We start from the raw sequence: 19,237 nt of genomic DNA, 5'->3' as shown, positions 1-19,237 counted from the left end.
GTTGCCGTTTTCTTTGGAACGCCCAATGATTGATGCTCTCCTTGGGAAAAGCAAACAAGCTAACAGCTGGCCACTGAGGCGTTATTGCCTGTTTGTTTTCTCCTGAATGAAGCGAACTGAGCTCCCTTGCTCGGACGCGCAGTCGTTAGTGTAACCCTATAAGCTCAAAGGCTTGTTTGCTTATTGCAATTTATATGCACGGACTCGAAGCAGATTGGATTGTTTGGGGCGCATCTACGGATTCTTTCTAAGCACCCGTTGTGGCTGGTTTCGATCCCTTGGGGGTTTTGGAGTGATTCTGAAATAGGTTGGCTTGGGTCGACGCGCTACAGATCGGCTAATCTGTCGCACCAATTCTGTTTTCGAGATGAAAGGGTCAGAAGCAATTGTTCAGAGAATACTTCTTTTATCCCTTTCTGAGTGTATTAGTGGGAAGCCTGCTTCGTGGAAGGTCTTTTTATGTTTCTGAATGCTATTGCACGAAACAATTCCATGAGTTGGCTCACCAGGGACGTTCTTCCTCGCACTTGTTTCCTTCGCTGATAGACTTGGTTCTATGCCGTTGTAGTTCCATTTTTCTTAGGAGGCGAATGTCGACCTTTGGGACTTTCAAAGGCTAAAAAGAAGGAAAAGGTCAGTAATGGAAGACAAGAGGGAGGAATTTAGATGACGCGTCCAGAGTTGTAGTCGAAACATGACGCAGGGCTTTTGGACTCACTGGGATGATGTTCAAAACAAAGTCTAAAAGGGGACATCACTTGATTGATTGTAATGAGTCGGAACGACACAATCAGGTGGATTATCTCGGCCGGATCAGCCGACCGAAATTCGGTGATGTTGACTCTCGGCGGTTTGGAACGATACGGAGAGGGGCTACATGCGTTCTGGTGGCAAGCCCATTCAGGGAGTTCGCTGTTTCCAAAAGGCTTGTTTTCAGCGCACCTTCCCACTACAATCGCTATCGGCCCCACCTATTTCTCCTACCGCCCCTGTCCTTGGCACCGGCATCCCTCCCGGCACCGATAAGCCACCCCCGCGACTTGCACAGCTTCCGCGTCTTGTCTTTAATCTACATTCCCCCGCATCCACCATCACATATTGCCGAACACTAAGTCTTGGTATTGATCTCTCAGTTATTTTCTTTAGCTTTCATCACGCAACAGTCATCCATCATGGCATCGCGTGCTCTTTCAGTTCGGCCAGCCACAGCTGCCCCTGACGGCGATTGGGTTGATGTCGATGAAGGCAAGCATCCAGTCATCACTCCTGAGACAGAGTCGATGACCGAGCGCATTCAACGAGTTAGCTTTGACGAGAAAAATCTGTTCAATTTTTACAACATCAAGTTTTCTTCTAGCCGATATCATCGCCTAAAGAAGTACTATTCTGAAGAACTTGAGAGCTTATTCAAATCGCCCTTTGATACTTACCATCAAGAAGACAAAGTTGATTTCCTGTTACTTCGCAACTATCTCCGGCGAAACCTTCGTGTTTTGGAGTTGGACCGCCAGCGAGATGAGCAGGTTCAGCCAGTTTTACCTTTCACTCAGACGCTCATCGACCTGGTCGAAGCTCGCCAGCGCCTGGTACCCGTTGACAGCAAGAAGACAGCCATGACGTTGAATGACACCGCCAAGGAGGTACAGGAAACCACAAAGTCAATACTATCAAATGAGATCAAAGCAAATGGATCAACTTTGGCCAGAGCTATCAGTACCGTCGATCAGCTTCGTAGCCACATTGACGAGTTGTATGGTTTTTACTCTCCGTACGATCCGCTATTCCCTTGGTGGTGCGAAGCACCCAAGAAGAGTTTCGACGATGCCCTCGCCGCTAACAGGTCGGCACTGGAGACTAAGTTGAAGGAGAAGACTGGATCCAGTGCTGTCCACGCGGCAGTCGAACCGATTGGTAGGGATGGCCTGCTGAACGAGCTCGAAGCGGAAATGATTCCCTACACGCCTGAGGAGCTTCTAAAACTGGCCAAAGAACAGTACAATTGGTGCGAAAAGGAAATGAAGAAGGCTTCACGCGGCCTTTCGAGCGACCAGGGCGGTTCCGTTGGGCCGAATGGGAGCGCATCGGAGTAGGTGAATCCGACACCATTTCCAAAATGGGAACTAACACAATTTTCACAGCCTTAAAGCTGCCAGCTCCTCGCCAGACTTTGGCGACAACTGGAAGGCTGCTCTCGAATATGTCAAGAACAAGTATGTTGAGCCCGGTCAACAACCAGAGCTTGTTCGTCAGCTCGCCCGCCAGGGAGAAGACTTTGTCGTCAAGCATGACCTTGTCACTGTCCCGGAAATCGCTGCCGAAACATGGCGCATGTTCATGATTTCACCAGAACAACAGAAGGAGTCGCCATTCTTCCTCGGTGGCCCATCTATACTCGTTTCTTATCCTACTGCCACGATGGACCACGACTTGAAGATGATGGTGATGCGCGGCAACAACCCTCACTTTTCTCACGCAACCGCTTTCCATGAGCTAATCCCCGGACATCGACTTCAGCTTTTCATGGCAAAACGCCACCATCCTTACAGGAAGTTATTCGAGACTCCATTCTTCGTTGAAGGATGGGCCATGTACTGGGAATTCGTATTCTGGAACCGGGGTGACTTCTTTGTCTCTAACGAGGACAAAATCGGAACCCTTTTTTGGCGAATGCATCGTTGCGCTCGAATCATCTTCTCTTTGAAGTATCATCTGGGCGAGATGACGCCGCAGGAGTGCGTTGACCTGCTAGTCGACTGGGTTGGACACGAACGCTCCAATGCTGAAGGAGAGGTCACAAGGTCATTCGGCGGCGACTACTCGCCGTTATACCAAGCCGGGTACATGTTGGGAGCTATCCAACTACACGGGTTGCGAGAGGAAGTCCTCACGAAGGGATTGATGGGTGAGAAGGAGCTGCACGACAAGATTCTGAGGGCGAACACGATGCCCATCGAGCTATTACGAGCGTTATTGCTGAACCAGCCCCTCAGCCCAGACTACACCTCCAAGTGGAGGTTCTATGACCACTAGCCTTCAGTGGCAGCATGCCGTGGCGCCCACTACGGTGCTTCTGTATGTTACTCTTTGTGATCTAGATAGCTGTTTGTAAAGACAAAAATGGTAACCGTAGACAAACAATCTCCCACTTTCCTCATCCCCAGATTCCCACCCACATGGCCAGTGGCCCATGGGGTTGGGAATGCGGGGGGCGTTGTGGGGTATCTCGGCATTTCGGGCCATCTCGTGCGGGAGGCGGGCCATTCTCCGTGGAATCATAACTACGCCAGCCTCCGCCCTACATCATGCGAACAACTGCCAGAACCCGCAATCAATCTGTGGCCCATTCGCTCCGCCAATGTCTGACCATGGATAATGGTATAGAGCTCGCTCACCAAGGCGAAGCCACAGATGCAATCCATGACGACTCCGGGGGCGTCTCGGAGGCCGCTGCGGCCCTCGCCTGCAACTGCTGCCGGCGCCGTAAGCTGCGATGTTCCCGGGAGGTTCCAACATGTCAACAATGCCGAAAGACAGGTGGGTCTTGTTTTTTTGATAAGAAACCTTCCCGTTTTGGCAACTGACTCGCAGTAGGAAGTGACTGTGTTTACGAGTCCAAGAGGTCTAAGCCGGGGATGAAAGCCGGTGCGATAGAGAATCTGCATCGAAGATTAGGTTTGTCCGAGACTCAGAGGATAATGTAATCATCATCAGGCTGATTATCTGGTGTTAGATGCTTTGGAGAGAACAGTTCACCAACAAAGGGTCAATCCACCAGACAGAGACAGGAGGCAGTCTGGGACTGATAGCTCACCCATCCGTGAAAGCCCTCATGGCAGCTCCGCTGAACTTGAGAAGAATGCATATAGCATCATGTCATTCTTCGCAAAAGAGCTGCAGAAATTCAACTCTAAAACCGCAGGTTCATTTGGTGAGGGGAAGACCTCGCACGAGACAGACAATCAACCTCCAAGGGCCAAACGGCGCCGTTTAGACGATCATGATGAAGTTCAACCTCTAGTCCTTGGTATTGGCACACCGTCTTGTCCAGACGAGGATGAGTTACAAACCGTCTTACAAGCATATTTCTCACATGTCCACCCCTGGATTCCCATCCTGCACGAGGCGAGGTTCCGTCGCAGACTCGCCGAGCCAAGTGAGTTTGAGGCACTGCGGGTTGTGTTGCATTCAATGATACTCTCTGCTTCGAGGTACATTAGTGACGAGGAAGTTGCTGCAGCCGTATTCGGCTCACCGCAGCAGCGAATTGGGGTGAGAGACTGGATCGTGTCACAGGCAATGAAGCACCTTACCGTGGAGAGTTTGCAAGCTCTCATCATCGTCGCCTTCAATGATGTAAGTGCTCCTGTCTTTCCGCTCTATAGCAACTACTAACTGTCCCTTTAGATTGGCAGTGGGGAGGCATCTCAAGCCTGGTCTCTTGTCGGCTCACTTACTCGGACGGTGGAGTATCTACAGCTCACGGTTGAACACGACGATGCCGAGAGGCCGTCATTATCTCAACCGTTCGTGTCACTTCCTCCGCCCAACAACTGGACCGAGGCCGAGGAGCGGCGGCGGGTGTTCTGGAACGTGTTCAAACTTGACCGTTTGATCTCTGTCACAATGGGCTGGAACACCAGTCTTACCTCTGACGACGTCCACTGTCGACTGCCATGCGACGGAGTTCTTTGGCGGAAGGAGGACCGAGTGGTCACCCCTTATTTTGGTATATGGGACAAGGCTGCCGGTAGAATCGGAAACCCCATTGCCTTCATACCGTCCCACTATGCGCAAACATCACAAGCAGTCGCGGAAGAAGAGACCCAAACACCATCCGAGGCCGGCACCTCGCCGGGAGCGCAAGTTACTAGCGTCGACATGTCGACCGTCGGTGCGTTTGCTTACTGTATAGAAGCGACCGAGTCTCTCAGCAGAGTCACCAGCTACTTCCTGCAGCAGAAGATCAACATGCGAGATCAGAGAGACATAAGTAGCTGGCTTACCAGGTTCAAGGAGCTCGACCTCCGTCTTGTGCACTGGAAGATGCTGCTCCCTCAAAAGTGGAAGGCGAACATGGCCCGCCAGTCAACGCGCATGGATCCGAACCTGACTCTGGCGCACGTCACACACAACACCTCGATGATTCTGCTTCACCAGCTCATCGCCTTCCCGCCAAGAGATTGGTCTTTCCGGGCCCGTTTGCCAAGTATTTTGAGCATTGACACGTGCCAAACGGCAGCTGTGGAAATCGCTATAATCGCGGAGAACTATCTCAAGCATGCGCCTTCGACAATGCCAGTATCCAGCCAATTCGCGTTCTGTATTTATGTCGCCGCCAGAGTACTGCTACTACGGTGGAGGTATGACCTCGGTGGAGAGCTTGTGCCTGAATTCTGGTCCCTGGTACAAATCCTAGATGAGATGGCTAGTCGTTGGGCCGGTCCTCACAGCCTGGAACCGGCGAGGGATAACCTCGCCGGCAAGTATTCCCGGAAGCTCACCGAGATGCATTCTAGATGCCGCGACGACGCGTCTTTCAACATCAACGTGTTGGGCTACACGACTGAGATCGACCACACCAGCTTCATGAATCCGCCCGCCTTTCCTCATTCCGCACGCAGTGGCGCCGTCCAGCAAGCAATACCAGAGGCTAGGTCCAATGGTGGCAGGACTGACCAGCAGAATAACGGTATTGGGCCAAGCAGCAACGTCGACATGGTTGTTACGCAGCAGTATGTCAACAATAGCTCAACAATAAATCCCAACCAGCCGCCAAGTGCGATGCTGGTGCATCCTCCTAGGATGGAGATGAACGGCGTCGAGCCCATGCCTCAGCCCAACATGTATCATAGGGGTAGTGTCGGAAGCGGCGAGCTGAGCAATATTTCTCAGTTGCTTTTGGATCAAGAGTTTGTCGATATGGACAGGATCATCAGTTTTGACGACGGCATCTTCGGCACGGAATACGAAGGTGGGGGATGGTAAGTCTAATGCCCTCTAATTTACCCCAAAATGAAAACAATATACGCCTACTTGTACAACCAAATCTGAAATCTAAACCAAACTCATGTTCAAAAGCCTGTTTCCAAACTCTACGAGATAGTAATCCCCGTATACCAAGCTGTGGTTAGCGTACCGGCGTCGTGCATTCTCGTTGTTGTTGGCCGTTCCGTGCTTGAGAACACCTTCAAAGGTTCTCCCGGTGATCACGTCCTCGACAGTCACGCCTGCATGTCTGTCGTTCCTAGTAAACTGGGCCTTCTCCGTGGCGAGGGAATGATCGAGGGTGTCTCTGACTATGCCAATTGCAGCATCAAAGAACCTGCGAGCCAAGGCGTGTTGCTGGACGCTCGTGAGGGCCTGTGACAGAAGTAACAAACCGTTCGCGGTGATCACACCCGCGGAGGAATCTCTCAGAGGGTTCGAGGTGTCTTGTATGGGTGCATCAAAGTCCCAGAGAGGAACTCGACGTCCCTTGGTCTTTCCGGGTAAGCCTTCTCGCAAAGAACTACCGCCATTTTGGTCGCTGGTAACTGGTATTCCCACACAAGCTGGCGCAGTGTCGAGCCTGTACAAGAAATACTCCGCGGCGCCACAAGCTGCTTCGAGGAAAATCTTATCCTTCGTCCACAGGTACGTTTGAGCATATCCCAAGATCGCCCAACTCTGCCCGCGAGCCCAAGTAGATTCGTTGGAGTACCCCTGTGCCGTCCAGCGCCATTTGAGATCTCCGGTGGCAGGGTCAATATTAGCCACATGGCAGGTTGAGTAAAGTTGGCCCCGGTACCCATCCTTGGCCAGAGTCTTCGCGGTCTCAGGCCGTAGATGGGTATGCAGCAGCGTACGTGCGTGAGTAGCGGCGATGTCTGCAAGTGTAGTATCCCCGGTGTGTGCGGATGCGTAAAACAAAAGGTCCAAGTTGCAGAGGCTGTCGATGATGGCCAACAGATTGGTGTTCATATCAGTGACGGTAATGTCCTTTTTCAAGAGACAGTCCCAGCTCCGGATCGCACCAGCAGTGGGAATATAGCGAGTTGCGAGGCTTCGAGCCGCTCTGACAATTGAGTCGAAGCTTTTTCGGTTTCCAGTGAGCTCCCAATCTCTTTGGAGAGCGGGCATGATAATGAACCCGATATCATGGGTATCCGTTCTGCTGGCCATGCTGTGGAGTGGATCTACCCAGATATCACATAGCTCCCGCAGATGGGCGCGCAGACCGGCGACATTCAGCTCCGGTCCTACGTTTGAGAGATGCATGGTTTGTGGGTGTTTGATGGTTCGCTCTAGTAGAGCATAGATGGTTCCTGGAAAGAAGCCACAAGTCCAAAAGTCCGGGTCGCGGAACTCATATTTGCCCGCGTTGGGCCCCTCTTGCGGGACAATTTCCGGGAAGGCGATGGGAACCTTTCGGGTCGTGTTAGAGTTGTATACGAACTTTTCTTCCAGGGATTTCGTCGCGGTGCGGCAGATTTTTGCGGTGATGTTCTCCTCGAAAAGCTCGTGGAGTCGATGTGCGAGAGTGGCTTTGGGGTAGAAGGCGGCCCAGTCCTCCGCGTCAGCTGCTTCTTCAGACCAGGACGTTTCGCTGCTTCTGTCCAAAGACAGATCCTCTGGCGCCTGTGTCGAGCTTGAAGCCGGGGGCTCCGAAGATATGCTATCATGGCGGGAAACAACCGTCTCTCTAGGTATTGTTCCCAGAGGAGCGTCAGGGCTTGTTTCGATAACCATGGCGTCGGTTTCCTGTCCGGACATGATAAAAATCAAATGCACGTTGTAAGATCAAGGGAAAATTGATGCAAGACAAGAAGATTTGATGAATGTTTTTAACTTGGAGGTACTCAGCTATGAAGCCATAGTTTTGTACTTCTGTACTGAAAATCCCCGGGTTAGACGGATGATAATCATCGCAACCTGAAATTAAAGATTGACATACGGTATACGCCCCTTCGAAGCGAGTTGAAGAATTTCCTTGATCGGATTGCGGTCCATCTCTCGGCCAAAGGCTTTTACGATGTATGTTGGGTCGATCGTATTCTTCCCGACGCACTTGTCGGGGTAAACATACCCCACTATCCCGAGGACTTTCACCCGAAGGATTGTTACCTAGTCTAAACAGTGGCCTGCTAAATGGCATTCTCGGTTCTCCATGCGCCGTGTCGTAGAGAATCTATTAGTAAAGAGAGCGATTTGCTGAAAGAACTTTGCGTAATATAGGCCGGTCATGTCTGCTACTGTCTACAAAAACAATTAAGGTCGCGAGGCTGTCCTGAATCTGAGAAGGTCCTCAGTCCTCGGTCCATCAGATGACAATCAAGAAGCAAAAATATCATTCGACTGGCCAATCGTCATTATGTTAGTGGCTTGTTTCAATTCAATCTTATTCATCATGGAGACGGTCGGTGTTATCAGCCATACCTATATAACACAAAGAATTGAATAGCCAAGGGGCGAGCTTTTAGGCGTCTTCGGCCCGGCATTTACTTATCCAGAAACCCATTACCTGATGGAACCTGTCACTGTAAGTTTTAAGGGGTGAGAACAAGATGAAAGCTACCTCAGAGTGTAACAGTAGTGCTTGAAGCTGAATACAACGAGACCCTCGGGATGTGTGACCAGCCGGCGCATTGCCGCATGACCGCATGAAGAAAACCGGGTATGGCTTTCCGTCGGCCTTCCGCGGAAGCCGTCTAGATAAGCCTATTACCTCGAATTCGTGCATGTCCAGGTCACAACTATTTCTCGAACAGGGTGATATTTGCTCGCTTCCAATCCGCACAAATCATTCTTCATAGTTCAATGCATGGCGCAGCAGAAATGACGGCAGGTCTGCCGAGTATATCCTTGGCAACATAGCATAATGTGATTGCGGCACCAATCCTTGGGACCTTTCGTTCGTGTAACATACCTAGACAATCAAGGGTCTCGAGCTCTGAGGGTATCCAATGATTGATAAGAGCCTTGTAATAGGTCAGTGAAATGAGAGCAAAGGATTTGCACTCGGGTGAGTCGCATTCGCGTAGACATTCGGTTGGGATGTAGGTGTTCACCCCTACTCCTGAAAAACCAATCACACCAACTTCTCGAAATAGAAATACATTACCTCTCCTCATCTTTAAGTCAGTAATCACCCATCTCTTGTTTGCCTTAAGACTAAATTTCCAACTCTTGACCTTGCGAGTCTCCATCATGCATCACCCCATAGAACTTGTTCGAGTCAACTCGCTTGACCAAGTCAAACTACTCACAGCTCTCGGATCCAAGACATGGATTAATGATCCTGTGTTTGAATTGTTCTGTCCAGACCGTCATAAATCACCCAAGAACTATCATCAATTGTGGAGAATCATTCTCAAGGACGAGTTTTCCCAGCCTGGTACCGTCATCATTGCCGCTTGCAAGGATGGATCCAAGGATATGCGCAACGCAGTAGGTTTTGCAGTATGGCGAAGACACGGCAAAGGCGACATCGCCCGAAGCTGGCGAAGTGACAGTCTTGGAAAAAGTAAGATCCTCCTTAAAGCAGATCACTATCTCTGGAGATGTAAATCTGACATGCGTCGACAAACAGAACTGAGTAGATTGGCGGCTATTCTCGAGCTGGTCTATTGCATCATACTTGGGCGATTGCCTCTTGTTGGCTTAATCGACCTCTTGTTGGCACACCGAAATGTCGAGAAGCTTTACCCAGAGGAACGATGGCGTCTCTCTTACCTGGGCGTGTCACCAGATTCACAGAACTGTGGCGTCGGGAAAACGCTTCTGCAGTGGGGGATTGAGCGCAGCGAAGAGGAAGAAGCGCCTGCGGTACTCGAGTCCAGCAAGCCTGGCAGGGCTTTGTATGAAAAAATGGGGTTCAGAGTAATTGGTTGGCAGAAGATCAATGGAGGTAAGCTGCAACACCCGGCAATGCTTCGGGAGGCACGAGGGCACAAGAAGTTGGTTTGATATTCTCAATAGAAGAGTGGCGGCACCTTGTAGCGTTCTAGTAACTTGATTTAAACCTATGGATTTTGGGTGTTGCGTCCCAGGGCTCAAGTAGCCGGACTTCCCTCCACAGGACCGTACCAAGCAAGCAACATTGAGCCTCTATATATCCATAGCAATAATCAGCCCCATAAGGCTCACAGATCAAATCAAACCATTAGCATGGGGTAAATGAAAGGTAAATGGGGAGGGATACTCTTCAAGTGGAGATGGCCGAAAACCACAACCTCATCCTTGCCAAAGTTTGGTTCTAAACTGATTCATAATGGGAATGGCTTCATTCCCGAACACCTTGGTTTTCATCGCCTCCATCACAGAGAGGTGATGGGTTTATAAAGCCAGCATCAGCAGGGGCTTCAGAAAGGGACTTAAAATAAACCATTTTTTTAATATCCGAGGAAACGCTGACTATGCGAAACACATCTCCAGCGATCAACTTCAATTGGGGCGTATAGTAAGGTAGGTAACTTAGAGAAATGACATGGTTCCCGAGGCCAGTTAGTGTAGATAGCCTTGCATCTTTCCTCAGCAGTCAGAGGCACTGAATTCGTTGGTTTGAACTATGGAATGTACAAAATATGCTCCCAAGTCCCCTAACTTCTGTGAAATCCATGATTGGGCGATCAAAAGACTGATATAGGCATTGTATTAGCTGAAGTTAAATCAATGTTTAAGTTTCCCCTTGACCCATCCTTCAACAAGTGGTTACATGCTGTGACTGCTATGTTACATAATTATACCAAACTTTAAACCATGTTATACCTGTTCATCATCCCGAAAAAAAAATATTTAGGCTACTACGTGCTGCTGATATGCTGCCCAGAACCTCAACATTTTTACCGAAGAATGAATGCCTGACGAGTTGGTCGAAATGTTACCGTTTTATTACCATTAAAATGCTTCCTTATAGACATAACCTACCCTGTCATGAGAAATTCGCTTATCAGACGTTGGATTATCAATCAATCCGCAAGTTCGGCTGAAGGCTATGATATTTCAAACTCCGCCCGCGCATAAGCTCCGCCAACCACTTCTCCGCCAACTCAACGAGGGTATGGTCAAGGCGACCATTGGGGGGGGGGGATAACCTGACCAATTACCCACTTATTTAAATGAATTATGGGTCTATCTGACCAATTTCATGATTGGCTGTATTGAGGTGAAGTGGGTCCACCTGACCATGGAATTTTTAATCGGTCAGGTGCACGGACCAGTTACTGATTGCGTCCCACTACTGATTAGGGTGCATACCCCATATTAATATTTAAATCCCTATTCTATTCTGATTCTCTTCCTTTTCCCTCCGTAACCCTTTCAAATCGTATGCGCCCCCCCCCCCCCCCCCTGGCGCACCGATTCCTAATTACTTCCGAATCAGTTCAGAAATCCGACATCATGCCTTCATACAAGGATTCTGTAAGTACAATGGAATCGGTTTAGGATCGATTCAGAACTGATTCAGAATCAGGACGATTACAAGACCTACAAAGAAGGTCTTCTCCAGGGCGGCAAGAACCACCGCATGGAGGATCTTCCTCCCTTCGAGTTCAACGAGGTAAGTGATTCAGAAGTGATTCCACAACGATTCAGAAACAGTTCTGAATCGATTCAGGCTGGCGAAGTCAAGCTCGCCCCTGGCGAACTCTACTGCCGCTGGGGTGGTAGATCCAGCAGCATCACGTGCACCAAGGTAATTCAGAATCAGTTCCGGATCGGTTCAGAACCAATTTCGAATCGATTAGACGGAGCGGTTCTCGAGCGAGTCGAACCTCAAGAACCACATCAAGAAGCACAAGCTCGACGGGGTCCCGGCCAAGGTTAAGAGCCGCAAGTCCGGCGCGAACTCCGTCGAGGAGAACGATGATGCAGCTGGTAAGTGATTCTGAACTGATTCTGTACCGATTCTGAACTAGTTCTAAACTGATTATGAATAGAATTCTACGACCGCATCCACGGCATCGCCATCGGCGCTCGCGATGACAGCGAGCTGCAGACTCCTTCCAAGAAACGGAAGGCGCAGACCCCTCCCCCCCTTCTTGCCGTGCCCACGCGCAAGCGGGGCAACCAAACTGTGGTAAGTGATTCTCAATCGATCCGGAATCCTTTTGGAACCCATTCTGAATCGATTCTGCAACAGATCAACTTCGCCGAAATGCGTCGCGCCGCCGGCTTCCCTGCCAAGGGCAAGTGCACCTACTGCACCACTGCCCGCAATGCTAGTAAGTTTAGAATCAGTCTTGAAGCAGTTCAGAACTAATTACGAATCGATTCAGAATGTCCTCCCGCCCTTCGCGATCAGGAATGTGAGGTCTGGGCCCGCTTTGAGGATGATGAAGAAGATGAGGCCTGAATCAATTCAGGATCGGTTTGGAACCAGTTTGGGACTTCTTTCGGGACCGATTTGGAACCGCTTTAGAATCAATTCTTTATAGATACCCGGGGCGTTCGGTTTTTAAGCTTTTTTTTAAAAAAGCATTTCTAAATCAATATAGAAATGATTTAGAATCGATCCTCTACCTATCCTATATGCTATCAAAGTCCTAACCTTCTCCGCCGCTCTGCTAACTCTAGTTCCTTTTCTTGTAGTTCAAGCTTCTGTTTTTCAACTAGAAGTTTTCTTGCTTCTAATTCTAATCGCTTTTCTTCTAATTCTAGACTTTGCTTCTGTAAGTCAAAGTCATCTTGTTGTCCCTGTCTGATTTCGTTTCTTAAGTTAGAAATAGATGTTCTTTGGAGAGTATTTGACCTAATAACCCCAGAAGATGAAGCATGGGAAAGACGAGGGGATCGATTCCGAATCGCTTCTGAAAGACTTCGGGATCGATTCGGAATTGAGGATGGACTTCTTGAATTAGTACCCCTTGAGGGACTAGACGTAAAGAGTCGGGTTGATAAAAGCCTTTCAACACGTTCATTATCTAGTTGCTCACGGGATTCCCTCTGGCGTTGGCGTTTAAGTTCTAAAATAATTTAGAAATAATTATTAATAAATATTAAAGTATTTTTAACTTACGTAAACGGCTTGCAGCTGTATTATAACGGCTAATAATAGAAACATCTTTCCAGGAAAGCCGGATTCCTAGTGTTGTAAACACTGTATCCTGCTCTAAAAGATGGCGATCGTATTCTGCACATCTAAGTACTTTTGAATTAGTTCTCAACGCATTCCAAACCAATTCCGAATCAATTCAGAAGGGATTCCAAACTTACTTCTGGATACATGTAAGTAATGGTAAATACCGATTACTCCAAGTATATGAGGCTTCATGTAAAACCTCAACAGTATTTGTATTAGGTATGAATTGACTCCAATCTGATAAGGGGATTTTAGAGCAGTTCTGATTAAGTCCAGCTGCAATTGTTTTTCGGGCTTTATGTTGAGCCCATGCTTTTATTTGAGGTTCAGCTAAGTAAATTAGTTCCCAAGTGACTCTGAAGCGATTCGGAAGCGATATAGAATTGATCCTTACTCTCAAATGCCTGACATAAAGCGAAGTAGTCTTCTGAGGAACGGCAGAATAGTAGGCTGCGCATTTGATTCCATAGAGAGTCAGGGCTACGGTCTTCTGTACAGTATGCCTCAATCCCTCGTTGGAAATGAATTAAACAGAAGCGTACAGAGCGTTCAACCTGCCATGCCCATGGTCTATGCTCTGGGTCACATTCCAGAGATAGATATTTCCCAAACCCTAGATAATTAGTTATAAATCGGTTCTGAATCGGTTTAGAAACTATTAAGAACCCATACCAATAAGGTTTTTATGGTCTTGATCAACTGTAATACCTAGTAGACCCCTACCATGAAGGTGTTTCCACTTGACTTTATATCCAAATTTCTTATAAAGTAGTTTAAACACAATTGTATACATCTGCTGATACATTTCTGTACTTTCAGAATTGGTAAAAACTCGGATAAGTGGAATTGCTAAAATAGTTAGGAATCTGTTAAGAATCCGTTCTAAATCGATTTAGAAGCGATTACGCACCTTTCGAAGATATCGAATTATACCATCCCCAAATAACCTCAACTTCCTCCTTTCCAGCTAGATGTTTATAGTTTGTATCTACCTGGAAAGTATTAAAAGCCTCTTTCTTCCATAATTCAGCTTGCTCTGCATGAAATACAATACATAGGTATGTATTGCCGTCATCATTAAAGTACTGAATATACTATAAGTAAATTAGTATTGAACCCGCTCAGAACCGATTCAGAATCACTTCATACCCGAATTTGACGCCTAGTTTGAGCATACTGGTATTCATACCAAATCGCTAGACGTGAACAGCCTGCTGGAAAGCTAATTGCTTCTTGTTTACGGATAATTGAGCGTAAGAAGTCTGTATTTGCTAGACTTTGATGAACGCTTGTAATAGTCTGGCTATTATAAGTATCACAGAATTCCTGAAGTTCGCGAGATTGTAGGAATGCATCTAGAATCAATACTGGATTAGCTCTGAATCGGTTCGGAAACGATTCTAAAAGGATTCTCACTTAACCCCGTTCTAGGTTGATTGATCTTCTGGACTACCTGTTGCAGCCTAGATATAATACTAGCTGGGGCTCTAACTGGTGGTGGTGGTGGATGTAAATGGACCCCATGAGAAGTTAGAAGAATAACTGGGGTAGCTTCTAGATCAAGCGGGACCCAGAAGTTCCATTTTACTGAACACGTAATTTGAAGAATTGTTTCAGGAACGATATGATTAGCGTCTAGATTGATTCAGAATCAGTTGGGAACCCATTTGGAATCGATTCGATACTAATTTACTTACCGCATCGTGTAATTCTCCTCTTATTGCTAGCAAAAAGATAACAGCTATCAGTAGGGGAGCTTTCTTCTATACTTCCCCCTTGAAGTATAGTTTTGATTAGAGGTAAATATAGCTGGAATTCGATTGGAGGAAAGCCAATATAATGGTTTTCTCCTTGGAGACTTTGTGACCAGCAGATGCAGCGGGCTGTAATCTGGGAAGTTCCTGGAATATACTAAAGTGATTCCGAATCAGTTCCAAATTGATTCCCAATCCATTCAGAAAGGCTTCTTACCCCATACTCTGTATTAACTACTTCAAGACTACATCTTTCTGTAAACGGTCGGCAGGCGGTATGTTGTTGGAAACGTTTTATCTGTGCTTGTGCCCATCTATTTATAAGTATTAGTATATTATTTCTAAAAGGGTTCCGAACCCGTTCGGAATCGATTCTGAATGCTTACGAAACTGCTTTCCGTTTGAGATCATACTGTAGTACCTCTGTTCGTAATGCTTCAATACTTTGCAAGATTTCTGGGGTAACTTTCTGATGCTTCCAGCATGGAAGATTCTGATCGAAATAAGAGCATGCCTTTCCACCTGTACAAGTGTAAGTTGAACGTAAACAAACAGCATTTTGAAGGAATGCTGAAGTCGTCCGTTTTGGTGGGAATTGCCGGGCATGGTTGTACTGAATCTGTGATGTAATTAGTTCTGAAGTAGTTCGGGATCGATCCCGGATCGATTCAAAAGTAGTTCGTTTACCATTCTCCAAGGCGATTTAATATCCTCCTCATTTAAAGTCCTTATATCAATAACATAAAGGACTCCATTCTCACTTGTTTCTGGATATTCTATATATGTAGGTAGAAAGATTACTTTTTGAGCAAGTACATGAACATCCCTGAGGCTATTATGCCCAGAACGGGTTGCCTCTGATGAAACAAGTGTTGGAGGTATTTCTGAATCGGTTTCGAGTTGATCCTGAATCGATTTAGAACTAATTCCAAAGTCGTTCTCATATATCCCTACCTCCTCATTTACTGGTAAGCCAGACTGGGCCTGGGCTGGTAGTTGATAGTAAAGATTTAAGTCTTCTTCAGCTTCTGCATCAAGACTAGTAGGTTCTAATAGAGGACTTATTCCCTCTAGGCGAGGGAAGAGATTTTCAATCGATTGAAGAGCCATTGTAAATCGATTCGGAACGGATTTGGAAGCGTTTAAATGTCGTATGTTCTTACAAAAAGTATGTCAAGGGTGAGGTTTCAAACCGCGCTAAGGAATTTCAACCTGACCATAGCTAACTAGCTGACCATGGTCAGCTGATCTCAGGGTAGCCCCACAAATCACAAAATAAGTGGGTAATTGGTCAGGTTATCCCCCCCCCCCAATGGTCGCCTTGACCACACCCTCCAACTCAACATAACGCGTTATGTCTATCCTCGCCCGCGGTGGGGCTACTCTAGTTCCACAGTTCATCTACTCCGCTCACCGTCAAGATCAAGACCTTTACCACGTATGAGGTCAAATTGTAGGGTTCGCCATCATTCAGGCAATGATCGCTGGTAATTTTCAAACCATGAAACACTAGTGTCTGCTTATCCCAAGAATTGTTCATGATTAACCCTGTATTTTTCAAACTTTATAGGTGTTCGTTACAAATCAGGCTGAGTATCACACATGGCTGTTCATGAGAACGGTTGGTGTCAGCTCAGCGGACTTTGGGTCGCCTAAGGACCGACTACAAGGGATCGTGACTCCGCGGAAGGATCCCGTCAGGGCCATCTTGGCTCTGGCAGCAATGCCGTATTAATCCGTAAGAGTGAGACAATCTTCTTCACTCCGCTCAGTGTGATGGTGACAGAGAAACCGTTTGGTGAATTATGCCAAGGCACGCTGCGGAGATTGATAATCATGGAAACAAATAGGAAAACACCTGGGATTCTAGGCGCTGGACTTCTCAACTGATGGGAGCGGATGAATCCTCTTTACGACGTCTTTGTTAATAGACACAGGTGTAATTCCAAAATCTCCTGCAAACTACTTATAAAGCCGTGTTCCGACCTCTGATGCTCAAGAGTTTAGATACAATTCAATCACAGCTACTTTCAACCTTGGCCAGTTCTGCAGTACTCTTATCATCATCATCACCATGACTGAAAAAGCCAACAATGACGCGCCGTGGTCCCTTCACGGCAAGGCCGCTGTCGTGACCGGTGCCTCAAGAGGTATTGGAAAGGCCATCGCCATCCACCTGGCTCGCAAGGGCCTCGCCAACATTGCCATCACCTACGCAAGCAACAAGGCTGCTGCCGATGACACCATCGACAAGTGCCGCGCTCTGGGGGTCAAGAACGCAGTTGCGATCAAGGCGGACGCCCTCGATGGGGAGGCATGGCCTAAAGTTATCAAGGAATCCCTCAGCAGCCTCGGCATATCAACAATCGAAATCCTAGTCAACAATGCCATTGTTGGGGCAGTTGAGACCTATAAACCCACGACCGAGTTCAGCCCCGATAACTTCTCCAGTATAATGCTTGCAAATGTCTACGCTCCAGTAGCTACCACCCTTGCCTTTATGGAGTACGCGGCGCCTAAATCCGGCGGGCGTGTTATCAACATTTCAAGCGTTGCGGCAAAGGGTTCCAACAACGACCCTTTGATTACTTATGGTGCCAGCAAGGCGGCCTTGGACAGCTTCACGAGGTCGTTTGCTGATTCCTTCGCGTCCGAGCGGGGTATGACTTTCAACAGCGTCATTGTGGGACCAACTGCTACGGACTCTTTGTTGGATGGAATGTCCAAGTTACCTGAAAGTTTTAAGCAGCAGATAATGGGGCAAGCCTCTGCTGCTCCGCGACTTGGGGAACCTGAAGATATCGCTTATGTTGTCGGGTTTTTGGCCAGCGAGGAAGGGCGTTGGGTCAATGGTGCGGCTATCAGTGCCAATGGCGGTTTCAGGTCGGTCTTGGCTGCCCTTGGTTGAAGCCCCTTGAGATGCAATCTGTTAGTCATGGGCTTAAATCCCTAGGAATAGGGTGGCATTTAAGACTCCTACTCGATGGGTACCTGACCTATTATGGTCTGTTGGCTGTTCGTTCTTATGACTGTTTATAGCACGTCTTGAATACAGATATGGATTTATTCCAACTATTTTTTTTCACGTTTTGTTTATACAACATTCGTCTTACCATACAAACACCGCCACGCCTTTGGTCAAGTTAACGACAATTATAGTCTGCGTTGACCTGCAATTGTTAACAAGTCACAACGACTGGTTGATTTCTACTTTGAATGAGATTTTTAGATCCATTTTATGACTTATCTGTTTCTGCATGTTGCCCGATTATGTTGGAATTATATTACGCTGGGTGTGTCACCAAACTCGATTTGATGTCCAACTTCCCACTTCTCAGTAGCTTTGAAGAACATGACTAAGTATAGTCAATTTCAGTTGACACATTTGTCTCTGTAATAATCCATTTCCTGCACAGCCAATCTTATTTCGATATATACTCAGCTCGCAAATGCGGTACTTGAAGAGCCGCTACAATAAAGTAGTGGGGACGCGTTGAACGCAGGACCAGGAGCATGGACGGACTAACCCCGACGCATGGCCTGTGTAAGTGGCGCACGGGATTCTCCCGCCTCCCGCTACCCACAAGTCTCTTCAACCAGAGCTATGAGGCCCGATTGAACCAGGTGATAAGTTCTTGTCCGCTGGCCCATATTTGACCATTGATATATTTCATGTTCTCTACCTTGGATCTGTAGGTATCTGTATATACCAACTTTCAGCATCATCACAACGTTCAAAATGACTGTCGTTCACATCGGTAAGACGCCCGACATAGATTCTTGTATTTGGCCTCTTGAGCCTGTAGCCTAATTCAAATTTCACAGTCCTCTTTAAGTTTCGCCCGGAAGTCACAGACGACCACAAGGCGACTTTTGTTCGAGAACTTAAGACCCTCAAAACTCTTCCCTGCGTGAAGGCGCAACGTCTCGTCGTCGGCGGCCCATCAATCACAGACCCCATAGAGCGCAGTAAAGGGTATCATTTCGCGCTTCTGAGCTTCCACCAGGATCGTAAAGCACTTGAAGAGTATCAAGCCAGTGCAGAGCATCACAGGTAAACACAACCTTGACTGTTCAGAGACCTTTCGCTAACACGTCATCAAGGGTAACTAGTACATACCTATGGCCATTCAAGGAGGATGTCACCAGATTCGACTTTGAGGTTGACCAGGAGGATGAGCACATGTGGGATTTTGTTGCAAAGGGAATGGTAAATGGTTCTTCGTAGTGCTTTTCGGTTCTCATTGGCGGCCATACGGTACCCGAGTGAAGTCGTGGCCTCATAGATCTAGAATGGTATATTATATAGAGAAAATCAAGGCTGGTTATAGAGTGTTCATTTGTTAGATCTGTCAATCTGAGTTGATTCAGTTTACATATTAGCGCGTTTTGGTTTATATTCAGCTCTTAAAGAAGTTTTCTG

At 47.5% G+C, this 19,237-nt stretch overlaps 7 protein-coding genes across 7 annotated transcripts; 6 read left to right on the top strand and 1 right to left on the bottom strand.

The window, feature by feature from the left end:
- Positions 1-1,172: 1,172 nt before the first annotated feature.
- Positions 1,173-3,030, top strand: CTRU02_200745 (x-pro dipeptidyl-peptidase; the record flags this gene model as incomplete). Its single annotated transcript, XM_036718758.1, has 2 exons — positions 1,173-2,086; positions 2,139-3,030. 2 exons carry the CDS (start codon positions 1,173-1,175, stop codon positions 3,028-3,030), a joined length of 1,806 nt encoding a protein of 601 aa, XP_036589758.1.
- A 335-nt stretch (positions 3,031-3,365) lies between these two features.
- Positions 3,366-5,985, top strand: CTRU02_200744 (C6 transcription factor; the record flags this gene model as incomplete). Its single annotated transcript, XM_070203739.1, has 4 exons — positions 3,366-3,538; positions 3,581-3,672; positions 3,731-4,353; positions 4,405-5,985. 4 exons carry the CDS (start codon positions 3,366-3,368, stop codon positions 5,983-5,985), a joined length of 2,469 nt encoding a protein of 822 aa, XP_070062321.1.
- Positions 5,986-6,054: 69 nt separating this feature from the next.
- CTRU02_200743 (unsaturated glucuronyl hydrolase) lies at positions 6,055-7,728 on the bottom strand (the record flags this gene model as incomplete). The annotated part of the gene is made up of 1 exon (XM_036718756.1): positions 6,055-7,728. One exon carries the CDS (start codon positions 7,726-7,728, stop codon positions 6,055-6,057), a length of 1,674 nt encoding a protein of 557 aa, XP_036589756.1.
- A 1,458-nt stretch (positions 7,729-9,186) lies between these two features.
- CTRU02_200742 (uncharacterized protein) lies at positions 9,187-9,945 on the top strand (the record flags this gene model as incomplete). Its single annotated transcript, XM_036718754.1, has 1 exon — positions 9,187-9,945. The coding sequence occupies one exon, from the start codon at positions 9,187-9,189 to the stop codon at positions 9,943-9,945; it is 759 nt and encodes a 252-aa protein (XP_036589754.1).
- A 1,434-nt stretch (positions 9,946-11,379) lies between these two features.
- On the top strand, positions 11,380-12,334 carry CTRU02_200741 (uncharacterized protein; the record flags this gene model as incomplete). The annotated part of the gene is made up of 7 exons (XM_070203738.1): positions 11,380-11,400; positions 11,453-11,539; positions 11,597-11,674; positions 11,727-11,856; positions 11,919-12,058; positions 12,122-12,203; positions 12,258-12,334. 7 exons carry the CDS (start codon positions 11,380-11,382, stop codon positions 12,332-12,334), a joined length of 615 nt encoding a protein of 204 aa, XP_070062320.1.
- Positions 12,335-16,888: 4,554 nt separating this feature from the next.
- On the top strand, positions 16,889-17,722 carry CTRU02_200740 (beta-ketoacyl-acyl carrier protein reductase; the record flags this gene model as incomplete). The annotated part of the gene is made up of 1 exon (XM_036718751.2): positions 16,889-17,722. The coding sequence occupies one exon, from the start codon at positions 16,889-16,891 to the stop codon at positions 17,720-17,722; it is 834 nt and encodes a 277-aa protein (XP_036589751.2).
- An 831-nt stretch (positions 17,723-18,553) lies between these two features.
- Positions 18,554-19,042, top strand: CTRU02_200739 (MmgE/PrpD family protein; the record flags this gene model as incomplete). Its single annotated transcript, XM_036718750.1, has 3 exons — positions 18,554-18,572; positions 18,640-18,868; positions 18,919-19,042. The coding sequence occupies 3 exons, from the start codon at positions 18,554-18,556 to the stop codon at positions 19,040-19,042; spliced, it is 372 nt and encodes a 123-aa protein (XP_036589750.1).
- Between the last annotated feature and the right edge of the window lie 195 nt (positions 19,043-19,237).

The sequence above is a fragment of the Colletotrichum truncatum genome (genome assembly GCF_014235925.2).
Source record: "Colletotrichum truncatum strain CMES1059 chromosome Unknown Contig_0001, whole genome shotgun sequence".
In the NCBI taxonomy this organism is placed as follows: domain Eukaryota; kingdom Fungi; phylum Ascomycota; class Sordariomycetes; order Glomerellales; family Glomerellaceae; genus Colletotrichum; species Colletotrichum truncatum.
Note: the sequence above shows the minus strand (reverse complement) of the source record. Positions and strands in the feature narration are given on the sequence as shown.